The 22,435-nt window shown below is 40.2% G+C and overlaps 1 protein-coding gene across 2 annotated transcripts in view; it reads left to right on the top strand.

The window, feature by feature from the left end:
• Positions 1-22,435, top strand: part of ATP10A (ATPase phospholipid transporting 10A (putative)) — a 114,421-nt gene that overhangs the window by 78,968 nt on the left and 13,018 nt on the right. For both annotated transcript variants that reach the window (XM_076359003.1, XM_076359011.1), the window contains 8 exons: positions 4,702-4,919; positions 6,457-6,651; positions 8,053-8,614; positions 14,154-14,257; positions 14,429-14,555; positions 16,755-16,939; positions 18,287-18,608; positions 20,509-20,585. In XM_076359003.1, coding sequence (XP_076215118.1) covers positions 4,702-4,919; positions 6,457-6,651; positions 8,053-8,614; positions 14,154-14,257; positions 14,429-14,555; positions 16,755-16,939; positions 18,287-18,608; positions 20,509-20,585 — 1,790 coding nt within the window. The remainder of the gene's footprint in view (positions 1-4,701; positions 4,920-6,456; positions 6,652-8,052; positions 8,615-14,153; positions 14,258-14,428; positions 14,556-16,754; positions 16,940-18,286; positions 18,609-20,508; positions 20,586-22,435) is intronic.

Raw genomic sequence — 22,435 nt, forward strand, 5'->3', positions numbered from 1 at the left:
TTTAAGCCCCTGGGGATGCCAAGAGGGAAGAGGAAGGAAAATCTTGGTGTTTTCTAATCTCAAGACTTGTCCTTATGGGGAAGTTCTTGCAAAGTAAATTAAGTTAGATTATGTTAGCACACTTGTACAATACAAAATTTATACCATGCTAGCTGCTCGACTGACTCTTTATGTAGACACTAGAGCGCACTTCAGAGTGACATAAGCTTGCACTCATAACATAATAAGGAAATAAGGTGGTGTGGTGGTGTAAGTACTGCACATCTATATTTACTTCAAGATAGTTCAGTAACGGCCTCATTCAAATGGTTTGGGATGAAATGGAATAATCCCATGACAAAATTAGGGCCCACACACTGACAGCTGAATTATTCTGGTTTAGGGGGTCTGCAGTTTTATTCTGCTTGAAGGGAAGTCCTTTAGAGTTTCCTGATCGCACTTTTCTAGTTAATGGAACATCTGGCTGTGTGGCAACGGTGTCTCCGTCAGCCTGCAAAATGGATGCCTCATCGTAGAACACAGATAGCATGGAAGGTAAAACAAAAAGAAGCAAAACCAAAAAATAATTAAATAAAAGGGTTTTTTTTTAAAAAAAAGAATGTCTCTTCAAGTACTTAGCAGCTACTACAGGAGTTTTATTTATAGCTTACTGTTGTCTTCTGAAAGATGGGAGAAAGTTCATGGAATAAGTATTAATTATTGTTTTTTCTTTGTGCCGTAAATATAAAATGAACTAGAGGATAGTGAAATTTGACTTTTATGAGTTGCATTGCTGTGTTTCTCAAAGTTGTCTGTGCCTTTGCCCTTAATAAAAAACTCTCCATTAGACAAAAGATCAAGGCCATCAGTTTTCCGTGCTGAAACTGAAAAGCATCCCACAACAATGTCTTTCAGGTTATAATGTTCACAGGAAAAGGTTCTGAATCGGGGAGGGCTGAGTGGGTGATGAGAACAGTGTGTTCCCAAATAAGCACGCTTTGCACAGCTGAAGCATTGTGAACCTTAGCCATAACATAACAATTGAACTGGGTTTCATTATTTCTTCAAGCTTCTTAATTCTTGCTGCATAATATGTAAGACTCTACTTGAGAAAATGTTGAAAGGTGCTAAGGCCTGTTTTTTTGTTATCAAGCTTACCTTGGTATAAAACTGAAATAACACCATTTGTATCAAAAGAATTACATTTAACTTGGTTAAATGAGATTCTAGTCTTGTATCTACTTTCCCTTTTTCTCAGTGGCAGGAACAATTAAATGAATGTGCTATGATGAAAACCTGTGTAGAGACCAAGAGATGGCTAGTATTACATAGACTAGAAAGGACCGCGCTATTGGTATAATACCAGTGAATAAGCTGAGTGCTGCATTAGGAAACAGCTTTTGCTATGTTGAATAAACAAAATATTTTTAGATGTAATGTGAGAAAGAAGAAAGAACAACGAAGAATACAGAGATATGGTATGCAAGCATAACTTGCATGAAATGCTTTCTCTGCTTAACTATAGAGTTTTTATACGTGGAATAAAATGATAATCAATTCTGGGTCTTTGGAGTCATGTATTTCAAGATGTATTTTCAGAGCAGAAGCTTAAATTAGGTATGATTATTAAAGAAAATGTATGTCCTTTTTTAAAAAGCTCTGCTCGGAAGGGAGTTGGACCAACTGGGTAGCACATTTTGCAAAGCTGTAAAGAGTCATTGTAGCCAGTCCTTTCCCTGTCAAGGTATATTACTTGTTACGAGAAGTGCAGCATTCTGTCAGTCTACCACTCAAATGCCCAGCATCCCCAGTGAGGAAGATTATCCCTATGGCAAATCCAAGCTTTTCTTATGCTTTTCCTGAGAGAGGCTGAGTGTCGACGTGTCGCACCAACTCTCCTTAACACTGGTTTTGCTGCTAAGAGCCTTAGTGAAGATAAGGCACAAAAACATGCTTCTTATGATTGATTTAAGTCTTAAACGTTGGTAAAGTGCAGAAAACCTTACTGGTGTGTCATCTTGAGCAATGGTTTTTCAACCTGGGATTTGCAGCATGCAGCTAGGAGTCTGCAAAGGACAATTAAGGCAGAGCTTGCGCTGTCAGGCTGGGCACTACCCTCCGCAGGCCTCATCCCAGGATGTGCGCTCCATCATACCTCCCCAGATGTGCACTGCATCATACTTCCCCAGTGCAGAGAAGGGCAGAAGTCCTTCAGTGTGCCACTCCATTCTGGTACTTGAGGCATCCTCTTAAAGTGACACACTACAACCTCCACATGGCTCCTTCCTTCCTCGCATGCCTGGGTTTCCTTTGGAAGGAAACTGGGATGCTGGGGGGGAACAGTTAGCAGCCTGGCTCACATCTTGATTGAGGGCCTGGATCAGTGCTTATGACATGCTGCAGATCACTTTGGGCCCTCAGTGTAGACTCCTTCTGATATAGACAAACCTATGATCAGCTGAATTAAATTCACAGTATAGGGATCTGCACTTCCACTGGGAAAATGCATAGAGGCTTACAGAGCAGAATAAAGTGGGAATTAGTGGGCAAGAGTGATGGGACAGGTTAGGACTGAGCTACCCCAAAGCACGTGCAGCAAGTTGCAGGAAGCAGCCTGTGCAGGTGAAGTGAACTTTATTTCCTTGCAACTCATTACCATGCAACAGAAGGGCCAAGGAGACCAGTGACCTCCCTAATTTTTTGAGCTGTCTTCTAGGTTCTGTCATATGAATCAAAGAACAAGGTAGGCGTTGAAAGAAGGCAAGGGTGCTGTGCTCTTCCATTTGCAGCTGTGTGGCTCAATGAGCAGCTGCCCTCAACAGCACTGAACGGGCTGTTGCTCAACCTCTTTCCCACTACATAACACAGAGGAGCATGAATCACACCAAATAATGCTAATGAAGGAAACTCCTCAGTCATCCACGTTAGTCTACATCAGCCTCAAGGCCTGGGCTGCAGGGCTGTATCCGAGCTATGGGGCAGAAGCGATCTGCAGTGTGCCCTGCAGTCTCTTCTCCATGTCTCCAAATGCACTATGGCCCTTTCTACCTCCATGGCCTAAATTTTCTTCCAGCAGGAGAGAGAGTGCAGCACAGGATGTGAATACCTGGGCATGCAGTTAGAGCAAGGACAGGGTTCACAGCCAGGACTGGGAAGCTCTCCCAGCTCCCACATTTCAGACAGAGCCTATACATGTTCCAAATGGAGTTGAAAAAACCTCTGATGTACGATACTGTACTGATAGAGCTATTGCCATGTACTGCGTGTGGTCTGATTTCAACTCCTCCGACTGTTTTCTGACAGCTAAAACGTTTGAAAATTGCAGCGGATGGCAAGGATGGGGTTTTCTTTGCTCGTAAATCTAGCTAGTTAAAAGTGATCCCATGCCAAACTCACTATAGGTAATGCAAGATTTTTCTCAGGAAGTATTTTGGAAGAATTTTTTTTTTTTTTTTTAAATGCCTGAATAATTAACTTACATGCTAGTGATTTATCATTTGACATCATAGGAAAATCTAATTTGTTACACCAGAGAACCGAAACAAAGCCGAGCCACAAGTATGTAACTTGTACTGTATATCTGGATAGCGTGGATTATTTTGATAGTATAATGAAAAGCCTTTCAATGAATACCTCATGAAGGAATAAATAGATACCTGTTAAAGTGGCATGTGCCTGCCTAATGAATAACCCAGGTTATTGAGTGCCCATCGTCTTTAGGAATGGAAAAATATGTTATACATCAGTTAGAGCTAACCGGAGCCTGTCATTAGAGGGGCTGGATTCCACGGCTGTTTCTCACCTCTTCTTTCTGTTTCCTTTTTAACTTCTGTATATCAAACTGCCAGGATCTGTTTCTAACATTAACTGTTGTAGTCGGATTCTTGACTGGGGAAGCGTTGGTCTAAAATATATCATTTGGAAAAACTCTTTCATTCTGTGTACACTAGGTATTGCTCACTGCAGCAAATTGTGACAGAAACAAGTGTCGCAGCAGGTGAGGGTACCGCGGTTTTGATACTGCATGGTACATTGTCCTTCCTACCGTCCTGTTCAGAGAGGAAGGGATGGACTCCAGGGTGGTTTTAGCACCAGGCGAGGAGTCAAGAATCTGGGTTCATGTCTCCACTCTGCACCAGATGGCCCTGACCTTGAGCGAGGCTTTTATGCTGTCTACCTCATCTCTGTATATAAAATAAGGGCAGTAGTGCTCTGTAGGTGTGTTGTTCTGAGGGCATTTCAGATGTCAGTTAACTGGTGCTGGGTAGATGCAACATTTTTGCTGGAAAATACTTTCCGTGAAATTTCCGTATTCTGTTGGAAAGGGCAAGAGAATTTTCTGGATTGTTTCTTTCCTTCTCAGACTGCAAGTGAAAGACCAAATTATTTGGTTGATTTCATCAGGCTGAGCTGTGGAATAGTCTTTGGGAATGCAGTGAGTTACTGCAGAGTCTAACTGCCTTTCAGAGAGGGAGGATGATGAGGGAGGCAGTGTATTGCAGTACATTTCTAATTACGTTATCTGCATCCTCCATTAGATACCACCAATCAATTAGGACTAGACTTGGTTATCCCCTGATAATGGAATCATTCATTCTTACTGTGAAAGCACGGTGTAATATTAAAACCAGATCACTTGAACAAAGTCACCGTGTCCCTCTCCCTCTTTCTCAGCCACATTTAACATATGCAGCATTTCTCCCTCTGTATTTTTACTGACAGCCAAACGCTTAGCGATGTACCAAGAACTTGATTCTGAGGAAGACGAGGCAGCCCCAAAAGGAGGAACTCTATCCCAGCGTGATAGTATCTGCAGCCATCAGAGCATCAAAGTAGTCCACAGAAGCCAGAGCACCAAAACCCACCGGCGCACAGGTAGCAGAGCTGAAGCAAAAAGAGCAAGCATACTCTCGAAGCACACTGCATTCAGTAGCCCAATGGTAAGTCATGAGAACTAAATGCACAGTGTCCTGTATCTTTTAATAGAACAATGTCCTGAAAAGGGAAAGGTAAAGAAATCCGTAGCATGTTGTGTACCTCTTACAGTCTTCATCTTGGCATTTTTTCTTCTGTAGTCACAGCTGTTGGTACAAAACCAGTCAAGTGTTGGCAGAGATCTTATCTAAATACTTTCTCTGTGGGAACAACCTTTACAAAGGTGAAGACAATCTGAAACCTTTGTTTCAGTTATACCTTGATTTTGAAAAGAAAATGTATGCCTTCCCTTTATCTGCAGAAGCTGAGAGTAGCGTGAGATTTGAAGTCAAGGATTCTAATTGCTCTGTGTATGCTTCTTCTTTTCTCTTTTGACAGAGGTTTTTAAAACTAACAAGTGCTGGGCTGGACACTGTGTATTCCAATTCTTAGACACTGTTGACATACACTGTAGCATAATTTTTAGTGTGATTCAAGCTTATCAGTGGATTGCATGTGTTGTATTTAAAAAAAAACAACACTTTACATTTCAAAATGTTGGTGAATTTATGTCCTTACAACTTTGCTTTGTTTAATTTATTTTATACTATTGTAATTCCGTGGACGTTTTACATGAGCTGAATGGTAATAAGAGAGCAGAGAAGCCAAGTCTTGTCTATCTCGGGATTTTGCATTGTTGCACTGTTGACACAAATTCACCCTTAAAACAAATTACAAATATCAATACTGTTGATACATACACAGATGCTGTTTGCACTGGTGGAACTTCTTGATTTCAGTCAGAAGTAAGCTCTTCTGGTACAATTCCAAGCTGCAGTTTTTATACACGGGGTTCTGTGGTTGCTCATGTTCATCAGCTGCTGAGCATCAGCAGATAAAATTCTACTGAAGAAAGAGCCTTAGATCGGTTTATCTTTTAATCTTTTGTATCCTTGCATCCTCCTATCTTGAGAAATACCGGAGTTTGCTCTGACAAGAAATAGATTAAGTAAGTGGAAAGTGCTGATGAAATAGAGTGGAAAGTGCTCTTTGTTTCAATGTAAAAAACCACATTAATTACCTTCAAATGTGTGGATGGTTGTTGTTCTCTAACAAACAACCCAAGATGGTTTCATTTTATTGTGCTGATGTAAGGCCGAGCTTTGAATGTCATTGCTGTCTAATTTTTCCACTCTTCTGGTCTCTGTAGTGTACCACCCTTTAGTAATAGATAACAAGTGTCTTGAATTAGAGAGGGAGGAATATTAGTATGTAACTCTTCTCCTATCCACTACCCCCAAAGTAGATGAATATTGCCGCTATAATTATCTGTGGTGAAAAAGTTGATAACACAGTTACTCCCATTTCCATTTCTATCAGTAGTCTCATTGTTAACTGTTTCTTGTCTAGAATGGGTGTCTTACATCCTCTCCACCTCCACTCTGTGGTGTAAGGCCACCATAAAACTCTTGATATTGACACTGCTTTGGATGCTTTGATTGCTTGTTGCTGCTTTGGAAATTTGCAGAATCACAGATATTAATCACTGCTATTTATTACTAGGAGAAGGACATCACACCTGACCCAAGCTTGTTAGAAAAGGTGAATGAATGTGCAAAGCATCTGGAGGTCATGAGGAGCCACGAACAGCCATTATCCCATCTGAGTCCAGAACTATGTGACATTTTTGACTTCTTCATCGCTTTGACTATATGTAATACAGTCGTGGTTACTGCACCTAATCAGCCCCGACAGAAGGTGGGTTAAAGAAACAGCAAAAGAGAGTTTAAGCCTCTTTTGCACTGGTACTTATTTATCTTGTAAATTGGGGAAATGAAAACCTCCTGCTCTAGTGAGAAACAACTAGAACCAGTTGTGAGACAACTCTTAGAACCGCGATGTGATTGAGCGGGTTTAGTTAAGCATTAGTTAAATGGAGTATGTCAGCTATTTCACTTACCTTCAAGGTAAGATAGGCTTTCATCGACAATTTCAAGATACTTCTGAAACTTTCCCAATTTCTTGTACTATAACTTGTATTCATTTAATAAATGTAAGTATGTGTGGAAACTAATTTGTAAGTGTGCAAGACTTCCCAGAAAAGAATATAAGCTCTCTGTGAATGTTTTGTATGTATGGATTAAATTAAGAAAAGGCTGAGACATTTTTAAAAAGTTCAAAAAGAGAATATACTTGAAAAACATTGCTCAACTTTTAAATTATGTAAAAGATGCATCTTAAGCTCATTATGAGAAATAATGATCATTACTGCTGAATCGGCCTAAATCAGTGTCATTGATGAATGAGAATTTCAAAAATGCAGTCCCAAGATGATCTGCAAGACAAAAATATAATGGAATGTAGTATTAAAGCTAGCCAGCAACTGGAATTTCCATTCTGGAGAAAATTCTGAGAGTTGTTTCTGTTCCAGATTGGAATAAAAAGTGAACTAGTCTGCAAAATGACATGGTTTTGTGCCAGGGAAACATTTGGAGAATGCTCAATTCTGCTGTTTCAGGAATGCTACACTGTTATACAATAATTTAATATATATTACTATGAATATGCTATTGCTATTAATAACATTGTATCTGTAAAAAAGATTTACGTAAACGGAGATGAGTGATAAAACTGAAGCAAAATGCTTTAATGCTGAAAGAGAAGACAGCGGAAATTATTTATTTCAACATGTTCCTATTGAGAATGTTGTCGACATTGGCATATTCTCATAAAACTTTTCTGATACCACACTTCTCAACAGAAAACTCTTTCATTAACTTTTTTTTTACTACCTTCACTGAATATGCACAAAGAATGCCAATGCTTCCTACTAACGATAGGTTTTGGTACGCGCTACTGGTGGTGGTGCAACATTGATAGTCTATCCATTAGTCATATCTGAGCAGGTAAAACAAGAAAAAATGTTTTTAATACAAACATACGTGCTTTCACACAGGCACAATTCTGAAGCTCTAGTAAGCTTTTTGCTGTTGAGTCAGTTTTGTCCATTTTCTTTCTCAAAATACAAATGCCATTACTTTTCGTTCTCAAAGAAATTCTCCCCTTTAGTTGGAGCTGCTTAGTCTGAATAACAATGTCAGATTTCTTGTACAGCTTCTCTTCAGTTTTTGTTCATTGGTTTGTTTTTCACTTCTCAAGGTTAGAGATCGATTTGAACTAAAATCTCCAGTAAAAACCATAGAAGACTTCATACGAAGATTCACTCCAAGTCGCTTGACCTCTGGATCTAACAGCAGCAGTTCATCTAGTCTAGCTACAAGCAAATCAATGCACAGATTTGGCTTAAGTGTGCTTTCATCTACATCTACGGATAGCACTTTATTAAAACTGGAAGAGAAGCTGGCGTACTCTGCGCAGATGAATAACAACGGCTACAGCTCCCAGCAAGGCCGGACAGCCATGGGGAGTGGACCTGAGGAAGGAGAACTCCGTTATGAAGCAGAGAGTCCAGATGAAGCTGCTCTCGTCTATGCAGCAAGGGCATATAACTGTTCTCTGGTTGGAAGGCTGTCTGACCAGGTATCAGTGGAGCTACCTCACCTGGGAACATTAAGCTTTGAAGTATTACATACATTGGGCTTTGATTCCGTCAGGAAGAGGATGTCAGTAGTAGTCAGACATCCTCTCACAGATGAAATAAATGTTTACACTAAAGGAGCAGATTCAGTTATTATGGATCTTCTTCTACCCTGCTCTTCAGGTACACCTCTTACTTACCTTTGTGGGAGTGGGGGTGGGAGGGAGGTGGTTCTGGTTAACTGCTGAAAAACTCATCTTATTGCCTTCTCTAGCAAGTAGACCTGCCTGCTTTTGTTGTGAATATAGGGAATGGTAGAATGGCAGCCGTCTCTCTTCTTTTATAATACTTTGTTATTATAGCAAATTTTCTGTAACAAATTACTGGTTCCTCACCTTACAAGAATGAGTTAAATTAATTTCTGCACAAGATCTTCCACTAGCAAACTTTATTTTGAAGGAATTTCTTGAAACTCTGCCAAAGCAACTTACATTTCTTCAGGAAAACCTGCCTGGCAGTGCTTGGCTATTTGAGTATTTTATATGAAACCCAAGCACTTCCTATTGCAGCTCTCCTCTCTGTTTCATTTGTGAATCTTTATGTCCTTTTGCTGCAATATGTTTGCATAAATCAACGCATTTATGCTGGTGTGACTATGACGATAAAGGGCACTGTGAATCAATCAGCCACCAAAACAGAAAGGTTGTGGCAAAAAAGGAGAGACGCTGTTCAGACGAGAAATCTTGGCTTCAAATATGTAGTTGACTAGTAGGGAATAGACACGTAGCTGTGAACATGGAGTACTTCCCTAAAGCATGGAGTACTTCTCCAGCACCCAGATATCGCATGAAACAGGGACAACTTTAAATAGCTGCTAATTGTAATCGGTTGGACTCAAGAAGAACCCTGTAAGCTTTCAGAATTTAGAGGAGACACACGGGTTTTAGTTTGCATGAATCAGTTTGCATCTAATTTACTGTATTTTCAACACTGAATTTAATCCAGTGTTTAAAGGCTACCCCAGTATGAATGGACAGAGCCCGAAAGTGCTAGAGGTACTTCCCATGCTTCACCAATGCATTGACTTTGTGGTTACTTTGACATTAGTTGGAGTAAACAATTGTGAAAGGCTTACACTGTGTAATTTTAGTTTAATGAAATACAGAAAAATGTTGGCATTAGTTTTCTGTTTACAGCCATATAAATCAAAGCTGAGCCAAAAAAATTAAGAACAACTTGTCCTTAACTAACAACAAAGTATTCATGAATAATTTTCTATTAAAGATCTGATATCACAGAAGGTACATAGAGCATCTGTGGAAACTTGTTTCCCTCCAAAGTACTAACAGAGAATTTGTAGTACTGAGAATTTCTAATAACATACCTAGAAAATAATGTTTGGAAATTACTTCTCAGAATGAGAACTGAGCATTAAAAAGAAAAGAAAAGATTATTTATGTCAAGTCTTAAATGTTTTGTCACCATATAACAGACCATGTTTGAAGCTGCTGTGTCCGTTCACAGTAAACTCAATGGATCAAGGAATTTTCAGGCAAATTTCAGGCAGATCTAGGACCCACCTAGGTAAAAACAACAAGGCCAGTTAGAAAACCAAACAATGGCAACATTACCAGAGGTGGTGCATGTCAGAGAAGGGGAAGAAGAGTTCCTGAAGATAGGTGTTGGCAGTGAGCAGATTCTGTAGCTGGGCAAATACAGCGGTTCCACCATCTTTACAGGCAAGCAAATTGAAGGTGGCTTTGAAATTGTGCCCTTTTTCTTTTTTTAGTCTTTTAGCCCAAATTGAACAATGAGTTTTCGTATATTTTGCTTTTGCAAGCAATGTAAAGTGCAGCCGCTAGAACCACATAAGCAGTTTCCCTTGTTTTCTAGCCCTCTAAGCCACTGCTGGCTTCAGTAATTCCGTATATTTCAGCGGATCTGTCTGAAAAACGTTTGACATTTCTCTTGAGCAGCTTCAATCCTGGAACTGAATTTGCACAGCCTGCAGCATCCTAATGCCAGTGGATATGTTGTCAATTCCTGAGGGAACGACATCTTCTTCCCATTACAGGGAGGTATTCCCCCAGTAGAGGAAGCCTCAGAAGATTTATGCTGTGGCTATTACCTGTATTGCGGGATCTGTCAGTGGTTTCATCCTGTTCTCTGGTGGTGGTGGAATGTGAGTGTGAAAGGAGATGTAATGCTACGAGAATTCAGGCATTTATCATTTCAAGGAATTGACCAATAAGTGAATCGACATGACAGCTAATCCCGGTGCTCACTCTTTGCTGTCGTAGTGCTTCAGGGACATGTAAATTGTACACCAGTCAAGCGTGCATCTTGAGACTTTGTGGTACTTGTGCCCTTCGACTGAAGGACCAAGGCAACATTGTGCCCGTAATCTCCCAACTCAAACATCACATGGCATGACAGGGTCCTATCAGACACAAAGGTCCCTGTTTGGGAGGAAGAGTATTTTAAAATATGACATGAGGAACAGCCCCAAATCAGAAGCAAAAGTATTATGTTGTAGTATCAGTTGTGTCTTACAGAAAATCAGAAATTGCCATAAGCTTCAAAACTTAAAAAGTTTCTGAACTGACTCCATTTGCTCTGGCTGAATATCTGGTTGAGACTGTGAAACCTGACGTTTTCTGATAGCGTACAGATATTTCCAAAAGCCTTGAAATGATTCCCAAGAGTGTATTGTTTTTACTTATCTCAACAGTCACCATGTTCATAAATAAGAAATTTACTGTTTGAGTCAATACCCAACTTGCACAGAAACTGTGAACATAAGTCATTGAGAAAACAATGGCTGGGCTGGCTTTCTGCAGCTTGCGATTATGGAAGGAAATGAAGCAAGCAGAACACCACTAGCTCTCTATCATTCTTCTGGAGAAGACTTATTTGCTGGTTTTCACTGACGTGGTGCATGTGGTCACACTGCTCAGCATAGACACTGCATCCCAGCTAAAAAGAATCTCCACAACTGGGTTTTGGCTGCAAGAGATTCCTTCCCCCCTTCTAACTTCTGAGCACAAGATGAATCTCAGGGTAGGACTGATGAGGCACATGAAGAGCTAGAAGGGGGTTTAGCTGTCATTGGTATGCTGGTGGAGGAGGGAGATGCAGTCTTCCGCACTGGAATTGAGAATTCGCACAGAAAATGGTGTGCGCATCTCTACTTGTAGAGAATTACTGTCTTTGTTCATTGAAGGTGGTATAAGCATTTCACATTATGATCACTGCATTAGCGCCCATGGTATCCAGACAGAACTGAAGTGATTAACACCATTTAACCTTGAAGGGATAGAAACAGCTTTTGATGTGTTTAAGCACCTATTCAAGTTTGCACCATTTGAAATCAGTGAGTGACTGAAATAGCCACTCCCGTAAGACAATTTCATGTGGGATATGCAAAAAATATGGCATTTCTTTCTAGAATAGTAATGTATCACATTAAATCAGGAAGAATGCTTGCCTGCTTTATTCTTCTAAAGTTAAAAAAGCTGACTCACTAATACAAGAAGCCTCCAAGAAGGTTTGCGGCAGTACTTCTCCCAGAAAAAAAATTTCTTATATTACACAGCCAAGTCACATATGCCAAAAAGATTATCATGCACAAATAGAAAAGAAGCTAAATGAAACTGTGTTAGGCTGCCAGTTCAGTATATGCGTATTTCCGCTTTATGTTGCAGCTGAATCTAGTTGTGAGCTGTTTTAATAGCCTCTGAAGGAACCTGGTGGTGTGTGTCGGAGCCACAAGGTATAGTGTAAGAAAGGGCTCTCCAATTGCAAATAATATTTGTAGGGATGTTCTTCCAGAATAATATATCTGTACCGTCCCTCTGAGAAAATCAATAGTGATAGCATAGGTAGCATTAATAGATAGATGGACAGGCCCACCAGAATATTCCTACCAGTATTCACCACACAACCTTAATGAGAGATGGAACTGAAATGAAGGTATGCATGAAATATCGCAATCTTTATGGATTCCCTTAGGAACAGCTGGGTGCGTATACTCCCAGCTTTACAGACCTAGAGAGGATAGGACAGTCTTTAAAGGTGAGAAAACAGCTATACAGTGAGTAAAATGTGCTGATACATGGTTGAGATAACAGGAACAAAACCCAGAATATTGGGATTCCAAGCTCCCAGCTCCTTCCTTCCTACAACATCAATACTTCTATGTGTTTGTGCTGGAGCCTCTAAATGCCCGGTTAGACACTGTGCTGCTGTATAAATATGAAAGTACTGAATGCTATCTAAGTTTATAGACAGACAGATAGACATCTATATACATGGTCACACATAGCAAGATCAAATTGGGTATGAATGCACACTGGGACAATGGGCACCGAAACGTATAAACAGTAAGATATTTGTGTCATCTAATTTAGATACCAGTATTAAGTGCTTAATATAAGGGTATAGTGCCCGTAGGTTCTCAGAATGGTCAGTTGAGAGAGGTGAGCACATCCAATGGTGAACTGAGATCATCTGTAGTAGGTCTCTTCAGGTGCTCAGACTTCTGGTGATCAGCAGCGTTCACCTAACTCTGTGACTGGTTACTGTGCAAGTACCAGTAGCACAAATATTGCATTAAGGAACAACTCCAATTACAAAATTATAATCCTGAAATTATTCTACACCCCCAAAAAACATGCAGACTTTAGAAAAAAAAATATATGACATCAGGGAGTAGGAAAACCTGCCATAAGGTACTGGTCATTCTCACTCAATGGCTCCAATCTATAAACTTACCAGCTTGCACATTTACTTTAGTACTAACTTTGCAATTCATATTATTTAAGATTGCTACTACAGTACATTGTACATGAACCTGTCTTGATCCTAGATGATAAAAAAGATGCATATGACCTGCTTTTAACTTTTGAAGACATCATTTCAGGTAATGAGATGGAACAAAATGTGTTACCATCATATTCATTACTCTTTTTTGATCACAGTGTGAGCACATTGAACCAATCTCAGCTAAAGAGAGAAAAGGAACAGATGCTCAGTCCTGATCTTGAGTTCTTATACATTGCTTTAAGTAAAGAGTAAAGCTAAGTGGAAGTTGTGCTGCTGCATTCAAGGTAGAAGCTAGCTGTGAGGTCTACACAAGTGTAAATTCTCTTCTAAGTGAAATCACAGTCACCCCTGGAACTTCTTGCATTGACTCAGTCCAATAGGTAGTATCAGTACAGCAGTAATAGAAGTACCTTCATACACTTAGATATACAAAACAGAGCACTGTGTCTGGTTCTTTTGAGATATTAACCTTGGTGGAAAACTAAGTGCTATTTTTAAGTAAGTGTCATTTTTCTGCACGTGATGAGATGTGCATTTGCTAGTAGTGTATTTGAAATCATACTTCTCTTTCTGACCTTATTGTTTGCTGTGAAGATTGTCATGATTTCCTAAAGTATTCAGGCCAAACAAATAAGGAGTAAGAAAAAGAAGGTCTTCCTAACACACATTCACAATGACTTTTGAAGAGAGAAGACAGAAAAGACAGAACAAAAAGACAAGATTTTTGTTTCTAAATGGAATGTTTTGCCTGAGTTTCCCAGGAGACATCAGCAGCTCTTTAAAAGTATCGGTTATAAAGTGCCGGTACAGTGAGTACTATAGACAAGTTTTTATTCTCTGAGGCCACTCAGCTGCTGTTATTTTTCAATCACTAATTTCTTTTTTTATTCTTATCTAGATGACCCTCGGGGCAAACATCAAAAAAAAATCCAAAGCAAAACCCAGAATTACCTTAATCTGTATGCTGTAGATGGGCTGCGGACCCTCTGTATTGCAAAAAGAGTAAGTAAATGCAAACTCTTAGTTTGCTTTTATGGAGAGTCTTGACAAAGATTACTGAAGGCATTTATTAATTTATTGTTCTTGATTCATGACTTCTTTTTCATTTTATTCTATAAAGTATGAAGGCCTCTGCATCACATTGACTGTGCCCTCACATACTCTTTGTAATAGGTTCTCAGCAAGGAAGAGTATGCCTGTTGGTTAAAAAGTCATTTAGAAGCAGAATCCTCTATTGAAAATCGTGAAGAACTTCTGTTTCAGTCAGCACTGCGGATAGAGAAGAATCTGCATCTGCTAGGTAATGAAATGAGAGCTGGACATGAAATTAAAATGTGTTAAAAATTCTGAAAGCTTGGCTATGAAATCCGTTCTTTCCCTTAAATGGTTTCTGACAGTACAGAAATTGGCTTCTTTTGGACTTTGTCATGGCTGTCATGTGCAGCACCACAAAGGAATGGGATATAATTAAGATAACAGACATACCCTGTTTTTCTTGCTCCTGCTATCATTTTATCACTAGTGAAATGAGTGGAGTAATATCAGGGATGAATTTGACACAATATCATAAATGGGAACTGCTGCTCTAAACAGGAGGAGAACTCGGCCCAAACTGTCCACAGAATTTTGTTAGCTTAGTGCCACTTCAACATGTCAGAGACTTCCATGACTCCAGGGGCACCAGAGACACTCATAAAGCAAAGCTCATAAACTGCATTTGTGAGAGGCATCAACTCTCATATACATCAGGTTCAGCTGATGCACTCAGGGCCTCTGTATTCTGTGGAAGGGGATTGCAGTACTTCATAATGATGCAGTTAAAATCAGTGTATGTGAAGTGTGTTCCAAGAACTAAGTCATACTCTTCCTCTGCCGAGTTGAGATGTTGAATGCACTGAGATTCTAAAATGTATATATATTCCCTATTACTCCAAGCATCCAGCTGTTTTCTCTGGCAAAGAAACTGGGACAGCCATAACACTGTTGGAGGTAACAACCTTCGCTAATTGCCAACGTGCCTGTCTCTGGGAGACGAGATCCAGCTAACCCAACTTCTGATGTATCTACTACAGATCTCTGAGGCTCCCCATATAACCAATGGAGAGACAAAAAAGAAAGTGCATTTCATTTGGTCTGTCTTAGATACCCGCTTTAGGAGTAGATGAATCACACCCTTGAAGTGTCTGTTTCTCTCCTCTGACTTAAAGGGGAGCATGAGGTGACTAATTCGGACCACATTAATCAGGAAGATCCCACCATGGTTGTGCCTGTTGGCTCTGGCTGCGCTCTGGGGGGGGGGAAGTGAAATTGAACTGCCAGACAAATAAGTGAGCTCTAGCCAGAAGAATTTAGTCATTCCCCAAGAACCTCATACTGTGGGTTGTATTTTGCAATGATCAGTTAGGATTAGGTTGTGGGAATAAAAAAGTGAGTCTGGAAAAGGAATATCTTTTCCTTTGTACACTGTCTGGATAATAATAGCTTTCCCGACATTGCCCTAAGAATGTGTTTCCACCTACGTGACTGGTGCTCAGACTTCAGGTGGACTTCTATTCCTAAAATGTTTTTTTCAAGGAACAACCATAGGAATAACAAATAGCTGAGAAAAGTTTGCTTTGCTTTTCCTGTTGGTCCAGGTAACTTGCATGTCTGTCACCTCCTCATTCTCTAGTAGTGAGAGCTTACATTTCCTCACATTGAAGCCTCTCTGAAACTCAGTGGAGCACTGATGTGTCAGTGGTGACACTGAACTTGGTCCTGAGTGGCTTTTGCTACAGTATTTGAAAATCTTGTCTCTCTCAATTGATTTATGAAAGCATAGGAAAGATACTCAGTCTCTTATAAACAGGTAGAAAGATACATTGAAAGCGTGAAAAAGCTACATTTTACTTTCACATCATGGCCAACAGATTTATGACTTATTCTCTGCTATATCTCATTTGGCAACCAGTGTCTTTCTGCAAGAGCAAAGAGCAGCAGACAGGCAGGAAAAAGTTTATGTCTGCAGCCTAATGTGCCTTTGCCAAGCTGCAGTCCTGCTGTCATTCCCCTTCAAAAGGGAGAAATCTCTAGTGACCCAGCCTCTTCTAGTTGAGGAAAGGCAGTTAAGACCCTTAGGAACTGAAATGATCTCCTAGAAGCAACAGTATCTTCTCTAGCAACATTCAGAAGAAATGGTGAAGATACAGAGCAGAGAGACAGTAAGCAAAGATACATTAGCCTTGTGAACCTCTGAGACTAGAAGTGGCATCAGATTGCTTTTGAAGTTTTGAATTCCGGATTTGTTGTTGACTGTTGGTGCAGCTGATTACCCCAACTACTTTCTCCTCCTCTCTCTCAATACCCCAAAAAAGCTGCCTGAATCTTGCAACCATTGGTAGTTTAACTGTTTCCCAATAAAAGTGACGGCTGGTTTTTTTGAAAAATCCAAACTTACAATTTGAGGTGCACCCTAAATGTTTATTTAATGTGCAATATTTTGCTTTTTCTCTGTGCTTAGGTGCAACTGGCATTGAAGACCGTTTACAGGATGGTGTTCCAGAAACCATTGCAAACTTGCGCAAAGCTGGGTTGCAGATTTGGGTTCTTACTGGAGACAAGCAAGAAACAGCTATTAATATTGCATATGCCTGCAAGCTACTAGATCACGATGAAGAAATCATCACTTTGAATGCTGAATCACCAGTAAGCAGATCCAATACACAAGTTTACTTGTGAACTAGCTTTGCTTTATTTTCAACTTGTACAATTAAAAATTTGATGGCCTTTTTTTTCCTTTCCCTCTTTTTTTTTTTCCTTCTTTTCCTGCTTCATCCGTATTTTTCAGGTAGGACATGTCTTTGAATACTTTTCAGAGAATCATGCTTCTAAGTCATAGTGTCATGTATCATAAACTGATTGAAGACATGTAACTGTGTGTAGTGGGCTCCACCATGAATGAAAATATGCCATAGCAGCATAAATGCCTTTCTTTGGTATGCATTCTCAAAACATCCCCTGTTTTGCTTATTGGCACTAATGGGTCTCCAAAAACAACCTGTTATTAAACATGTGTTGAGGAAGAAAACAACTGATTACCTATAGAGAATTTGTGCTTTATTTTACACCACTGAAATGTAGTATTTAGATCACTCAGTCATTCATGTTTTCTCAGCTGGCTTTTTCTCTGGAGACAGAAGCAATACTTGAATTTTGATGCTAACTCTGAGAGTCAGAAAACCACATCCACAGTAATGCCTTGCTTCCTAACAGACCTTTTCTAATTCTTCTGAATTACTGATCTTTCCTGTGCTCAACTTGTTGCAAGCAGACAGTCACAAAGAGTTTACTGATACGGTCTAACATACAAGGAACCAGACTGATAGTGCTATAGTCCTTTAATGGGGTGATAAAATTGGACTTCAGATCAGCAGAGGAGAGGTAGGCCAGCTCCAATTTCTTTCGAAAAGGAAGATAAGATAACAACATTTTCCCTTCTTGAGTGTATCAACTGAACTGGTAAATTGATTTTCCATGATCTTTCTTTTTTGTCATACTTTACTGTAAGACCAATAGCATTTCATTTTAAATGTTCGTATATTCTCAATAACATCTTTTAGTTGAGTATGGCTAGGAGAGAGAATTCAGCTTAAATAACCTTTAATTGGCCTTTAACAATGCATAACTATTTGATCTGAGTTGTAGGCGTGTACATGGTGTTCATCACCATACTTAACTTGGTACTGATACTGATTATATCATTTCCCAGCACACTTATTCTGAGAAGGAGCTAAAAGAAATTAGTTTAGCATACAATACTGCATGTTAAAGAGGAATTAGATTTCAAGCCTTTCGAGTCCTCATTGCTGTCATATCTTCTGCAAGAATGAAGTGTGTTTAGAGTGAATAGAAAAGATTATTAGAAATTAAAACTAACAGTGCAGCAAATATAACACATTCCCCGTATTCCTTATGCCTAAATATACAGCAAACACAAACGTTTGAATACATGTTCTTTTCTCTCAAGCGTATTTATTTTGAATTTTTTTTCAGGAGACATGTGCTATCTTGCTGGAACAGTGTCTGCAATGCGTAGAGTCTAAATTTTCAAACAACACAATAGACGAAGCTACTGGAAACATGACTGTTGGGTTCACCCCTCTCTATCCACCCTCTTCCCCTGTGCTTTCCAGCTTGGGCCTAGTGATTGATGGAAGGACTCTAGCTTATGCCCTGGAACCTACACTAGAAGATAAATTTCTTGCACTAGCCAAGCGATGCCGTTCAGTACTGTGTTGTCGCTCTACTCCACTCCAAAAGAGCATGGTAGTGAAACTAGTCAGAGACAAACTCAAAGCAATGACCTTGGCAATAGGTAAATATCTCAGTTTAAACTAGCCTGCCTTGATGTATACTGTGCCTTGAGAATTTTCTTTTTTTGACTTGCAATAGGACCCTTCCAGCTGTCTCACAACTCAAATAGTCTTCCAGTTTTGTCTGAAAATGTCTCGGACAACTCTAACATATCTACTCTAACATATTTATTCAAAACCAAGATAGAACTCTGGAGTAGTATTTGGGATTTCCTCGTACAGAAGTTAGGTAATCGGGACCCAGGTATGCTATGAGGTTTTGGCATGTCCGAACACAGCTGTGAAGAATTGGGTTAGCTGATGCTGTCCAGAACACCATTTTGCAATCGCTGTATTACACAGAACAACATTGTGCTCAGTGTTGTTTCATCCAATCACGTTTAAACTCAAGGTTCTGCGTTTTTCATTACAAGTCAGCCATACAGCATAGGATATGAGTTGGCCTTGTCAGTATAGAGAATGGATTTACGACTGGCATCGTGCCAGCGCTTACACTTCTTCCAAGCTTATCGCTCCGTTGGCAACGGGGAGATTTTGTCAGTAACCCTGTTTTAAATCTGGCAGCATCTTCCATGTTTGCATGATTTTTACATAAGAAAAGTCAACCAACTCTTCTTTCCCTATCTCAAGTTTAGGCTCGTAGAAGATATGATTGCAGCATATATTGTCACAAACACACTAGCTTTCATCTACCAGTCTTGGTTAATCATAGCAGCAACACATGTGGGTTGGACCTACCCATGAGAAACCCTAAGTACATATAATAATTGCCAGACTCTGTGACATCCACATCACCAAATGTGTGCTGATTATAATAATCCTCATGCTCACTACATTATATCTAGCTCAAATATGCCTTCCTCGTACTGAATTTACATCTTTGGCTGACTGACTGTGGACATAATCATTTGCATATGTTGTCAAAAATGTCTGGCTGGTTAACTTGAATTATCCAGAATGCTTAAAAACACTAGTGGAGGCTGGGTAGCTTGTGTTTTCATTCTTTCTGAGCATCTTGAGCCTGTGAGTTGAACTCAAGCTCCTGCTCTGGCTTAAAAGCCTAGCTGTATACCTCCTCCCTTTTAACCAACATGAGCTAACTTGGGGTTGTGTCACACAGTCACAAAGATATGAGCTTTGTCAGGTGAGCAGATACCACTCTTGTATGTGCCAACAGCAGGGAAACTGGAGTGAGATGTGAATGTACACCTCAGCCTCTGAAGTTTAAAACCAAGTGTCTTGTCATCCGCTAATACAGTTTCATTTTCCACTAGCACACTGGCTGTAAATTTAAGAGGTTAAGAAGTAGATACATGTCCCATTCTGGTATCCTTTCTATGGCACCTATCACTTGTGGTATCGTGATTGGAAGCAGAGCAAGGGATGGTGACTGTGCAACCATTGCAGTTAAATCTACCTGTGATGGATGTGTTAATCTCAGATTGGTCAACCGCCATCTACTTTTTAACTTTATTGTATCTTTTACTGTGTAGACATTCTCATTGGCTTTAGGCCTCCCTGCACATTTCATTCTTAGTCATACTTGATTGCAGGCAGACAGTTAATCAGGAAGCAGAAGTATTGAGAAGCTCATTCTCAGCCTTCCGGTGTTTTAGGATTTGTGCAGTTCAGGCCAGATACTTGACTTTAGATCTTACTAAAAGGAGAGGGATTTGTTTTACTTTTACTTTTCCATGATAAAAAAAGTCTACAAAGGTCAGAATGTCTTGGCAGCTTTGCCAAGCTTTGAACTTTATATTTCAAAGATGGATCCTTTCCTACCCCACATCTCCCTTACTATACTCAGCCAACACTCAGTAACAACTGGTTTTCCTTTGCTTTGCTGCTGCTAACTGTTCCTGGTCTACCAGTGACAACAAAACTGTATCTTGTCATCTTTAGGTGATGGTGCTAATGATGTCAGCATGATCCAAGTGGCAGATGTTGGCGTGGGGATCTCTGGTCAAGAAGGCATGCAGGTAATGTTGCTTGTTCACTGAAAAGCACTCCCATGAAAGGGTGAAATAGGCACTTCCCATATGTCAGCTTGACAAAGCTGCGTTTGCATAGCCAGCACAAATAAAGGAGAAGTGGCAAGTTGTGCTCAGGAGTGCCAGTTGCGCATTGTAAGGATGCTTTCAGCTTGAGTTTGAGCTTGTGTTTGTTCTCAGATCTGTGGTGAGTTTAAACATGCTACCTTCTCAGAAAATTCAACTTACCAGATTCCTTTAAGCAATATGTTTTAAGAAATCATTTATTAAATACTGGTTTAAAGGAGGAAAAAAGCTCAGCTGTGCATTATTTAGGAAATAAATGTTCACCTTATTCTGGCTTTTATTCTTCTCTCTCCTGTATTGCTTGGGTATACTTCTCCTGTGGAGTAGCTGCACAAGCCCATTCAGCTGATGCAGCTTATTTGCATGGTGTGGTGGTGACCCTTAGCCCAGCCACCCACACATCTCGCTCACTCAGCCTATTCAGACAGCAGAACAGTGAAGAAAGAGAAAATTGCAGCCCTTCGCAGAACCACTGCTCCCTACACAATATTCCAAGTCTTGGTTTTCTCCCCATTTCCTCCCACAGGGAACAGCAAGATAAGGGGACTTGCCCTGTAGTCTTTTGGATGTGTTCAGCCTGTGATTACTGTATTTACCACTGTATAAGAGGCAATTCTCCCGTCCCCAGAAGAGAAGATGTATATGTATAGGATGTATAACCTACTGTATTACCTATTACCTCTGCCTCCTCTACTGCTAGTGCAGTTCAGTGGCAGTGTTAGCACCAGACGTGGCAGTAAGACACAGAGAATGAGGAAGATACCTCATTTCCACAACCTACCTTGTATTTGGGCTGGGTGCAGACTGACTGCATGAGAAAATAGAGTAGCTGAGTATATGTCAAAGTGCTCTTCAGAGAAGATGGGAAGTGTTTCCATCCTGAGGACCTGAGCATGCTCCTTAACTTAGTTACCGGTGGAGGTCCTCTGACCCACATTGCATTTTTTGCGACACTGGCTGGATGTTTTGCTCAAAAGGGAAGAAGGGCCTCCTTCACACAGTGCGCAAGCTGGCTATAGAATTTTATTCCATGGGATTTCATGAATGCTGTAATTTATTTGGGTCAACGCACAAATTTATGAAACAAAAATTTAACTGAGCTGTGAACTTGGATGTCAACTTTGTGCATTTTCTGACATGCAGATCACCAGAAGCTAGGACAGTACTCTGGAGAAAAGTCAGTAGATGTTTTTCTTACTTATTCATATACTCTTCCGAAGGCATCGTCTCTTGGCCGTTGTTGGAGGCTGGATACTAGGGAAGATGGGCTTCAGCCTGACCCAGCAGAGCTATTACATTTGTTCTCTTTCTTGTAGTCATCCCGTGGGTTCAGTCAAAGTAATCTCCAGGGCAAATGGACATCCATCAGCACTCTTCAGACAGGTTTCAGGCCTGCAATCCATTAAAAATGCTTCTCTAAACATGTTAGCAGCTGTAAATTAGACTGGAAAGAAGCTACCACAAAAATATTCAGATAGTCATTGTGCATATGGCATCCCAGCCATAGACCCTATGAGTCTGACTTTGATGGCTGGAGAGGGCAGGAGAAAAGGAGCTGATTAAGCTGATACCAAGTGTATTTGTTGTTCCACAGCCTTCACCAGACTCCAAGAGCTTTGCATAACTTCTGCAGTATCACTCTGCAGGCAGTCTAGGCTCCAGAGAGCCAAGAGGAGACTGTTTTTGTGAGGTCCCCTCCAAGCCTATCAATTCAAAAAAGTCTGCCTCAAATTCCTTGGGTCTTGTCATCTCTTATGAACTTACCAGCTCCT

The sequence above is a fragment of the Aptenodytes patagonicus genome, chromosome 1 (genome assembly GCF_965638725.1).
Source record: "Aptenodytes patagonicus chromosome 1, bAptPat1.pri.cur, whole genome shotgun sequence".
Classification (NCBI taxonomy): Eukaryota; Metazoa; Chordata; class Aves; order Sphenisciformes; family Spheniscidae; genus Aptenodytes; species Aptenodytes patagonicus.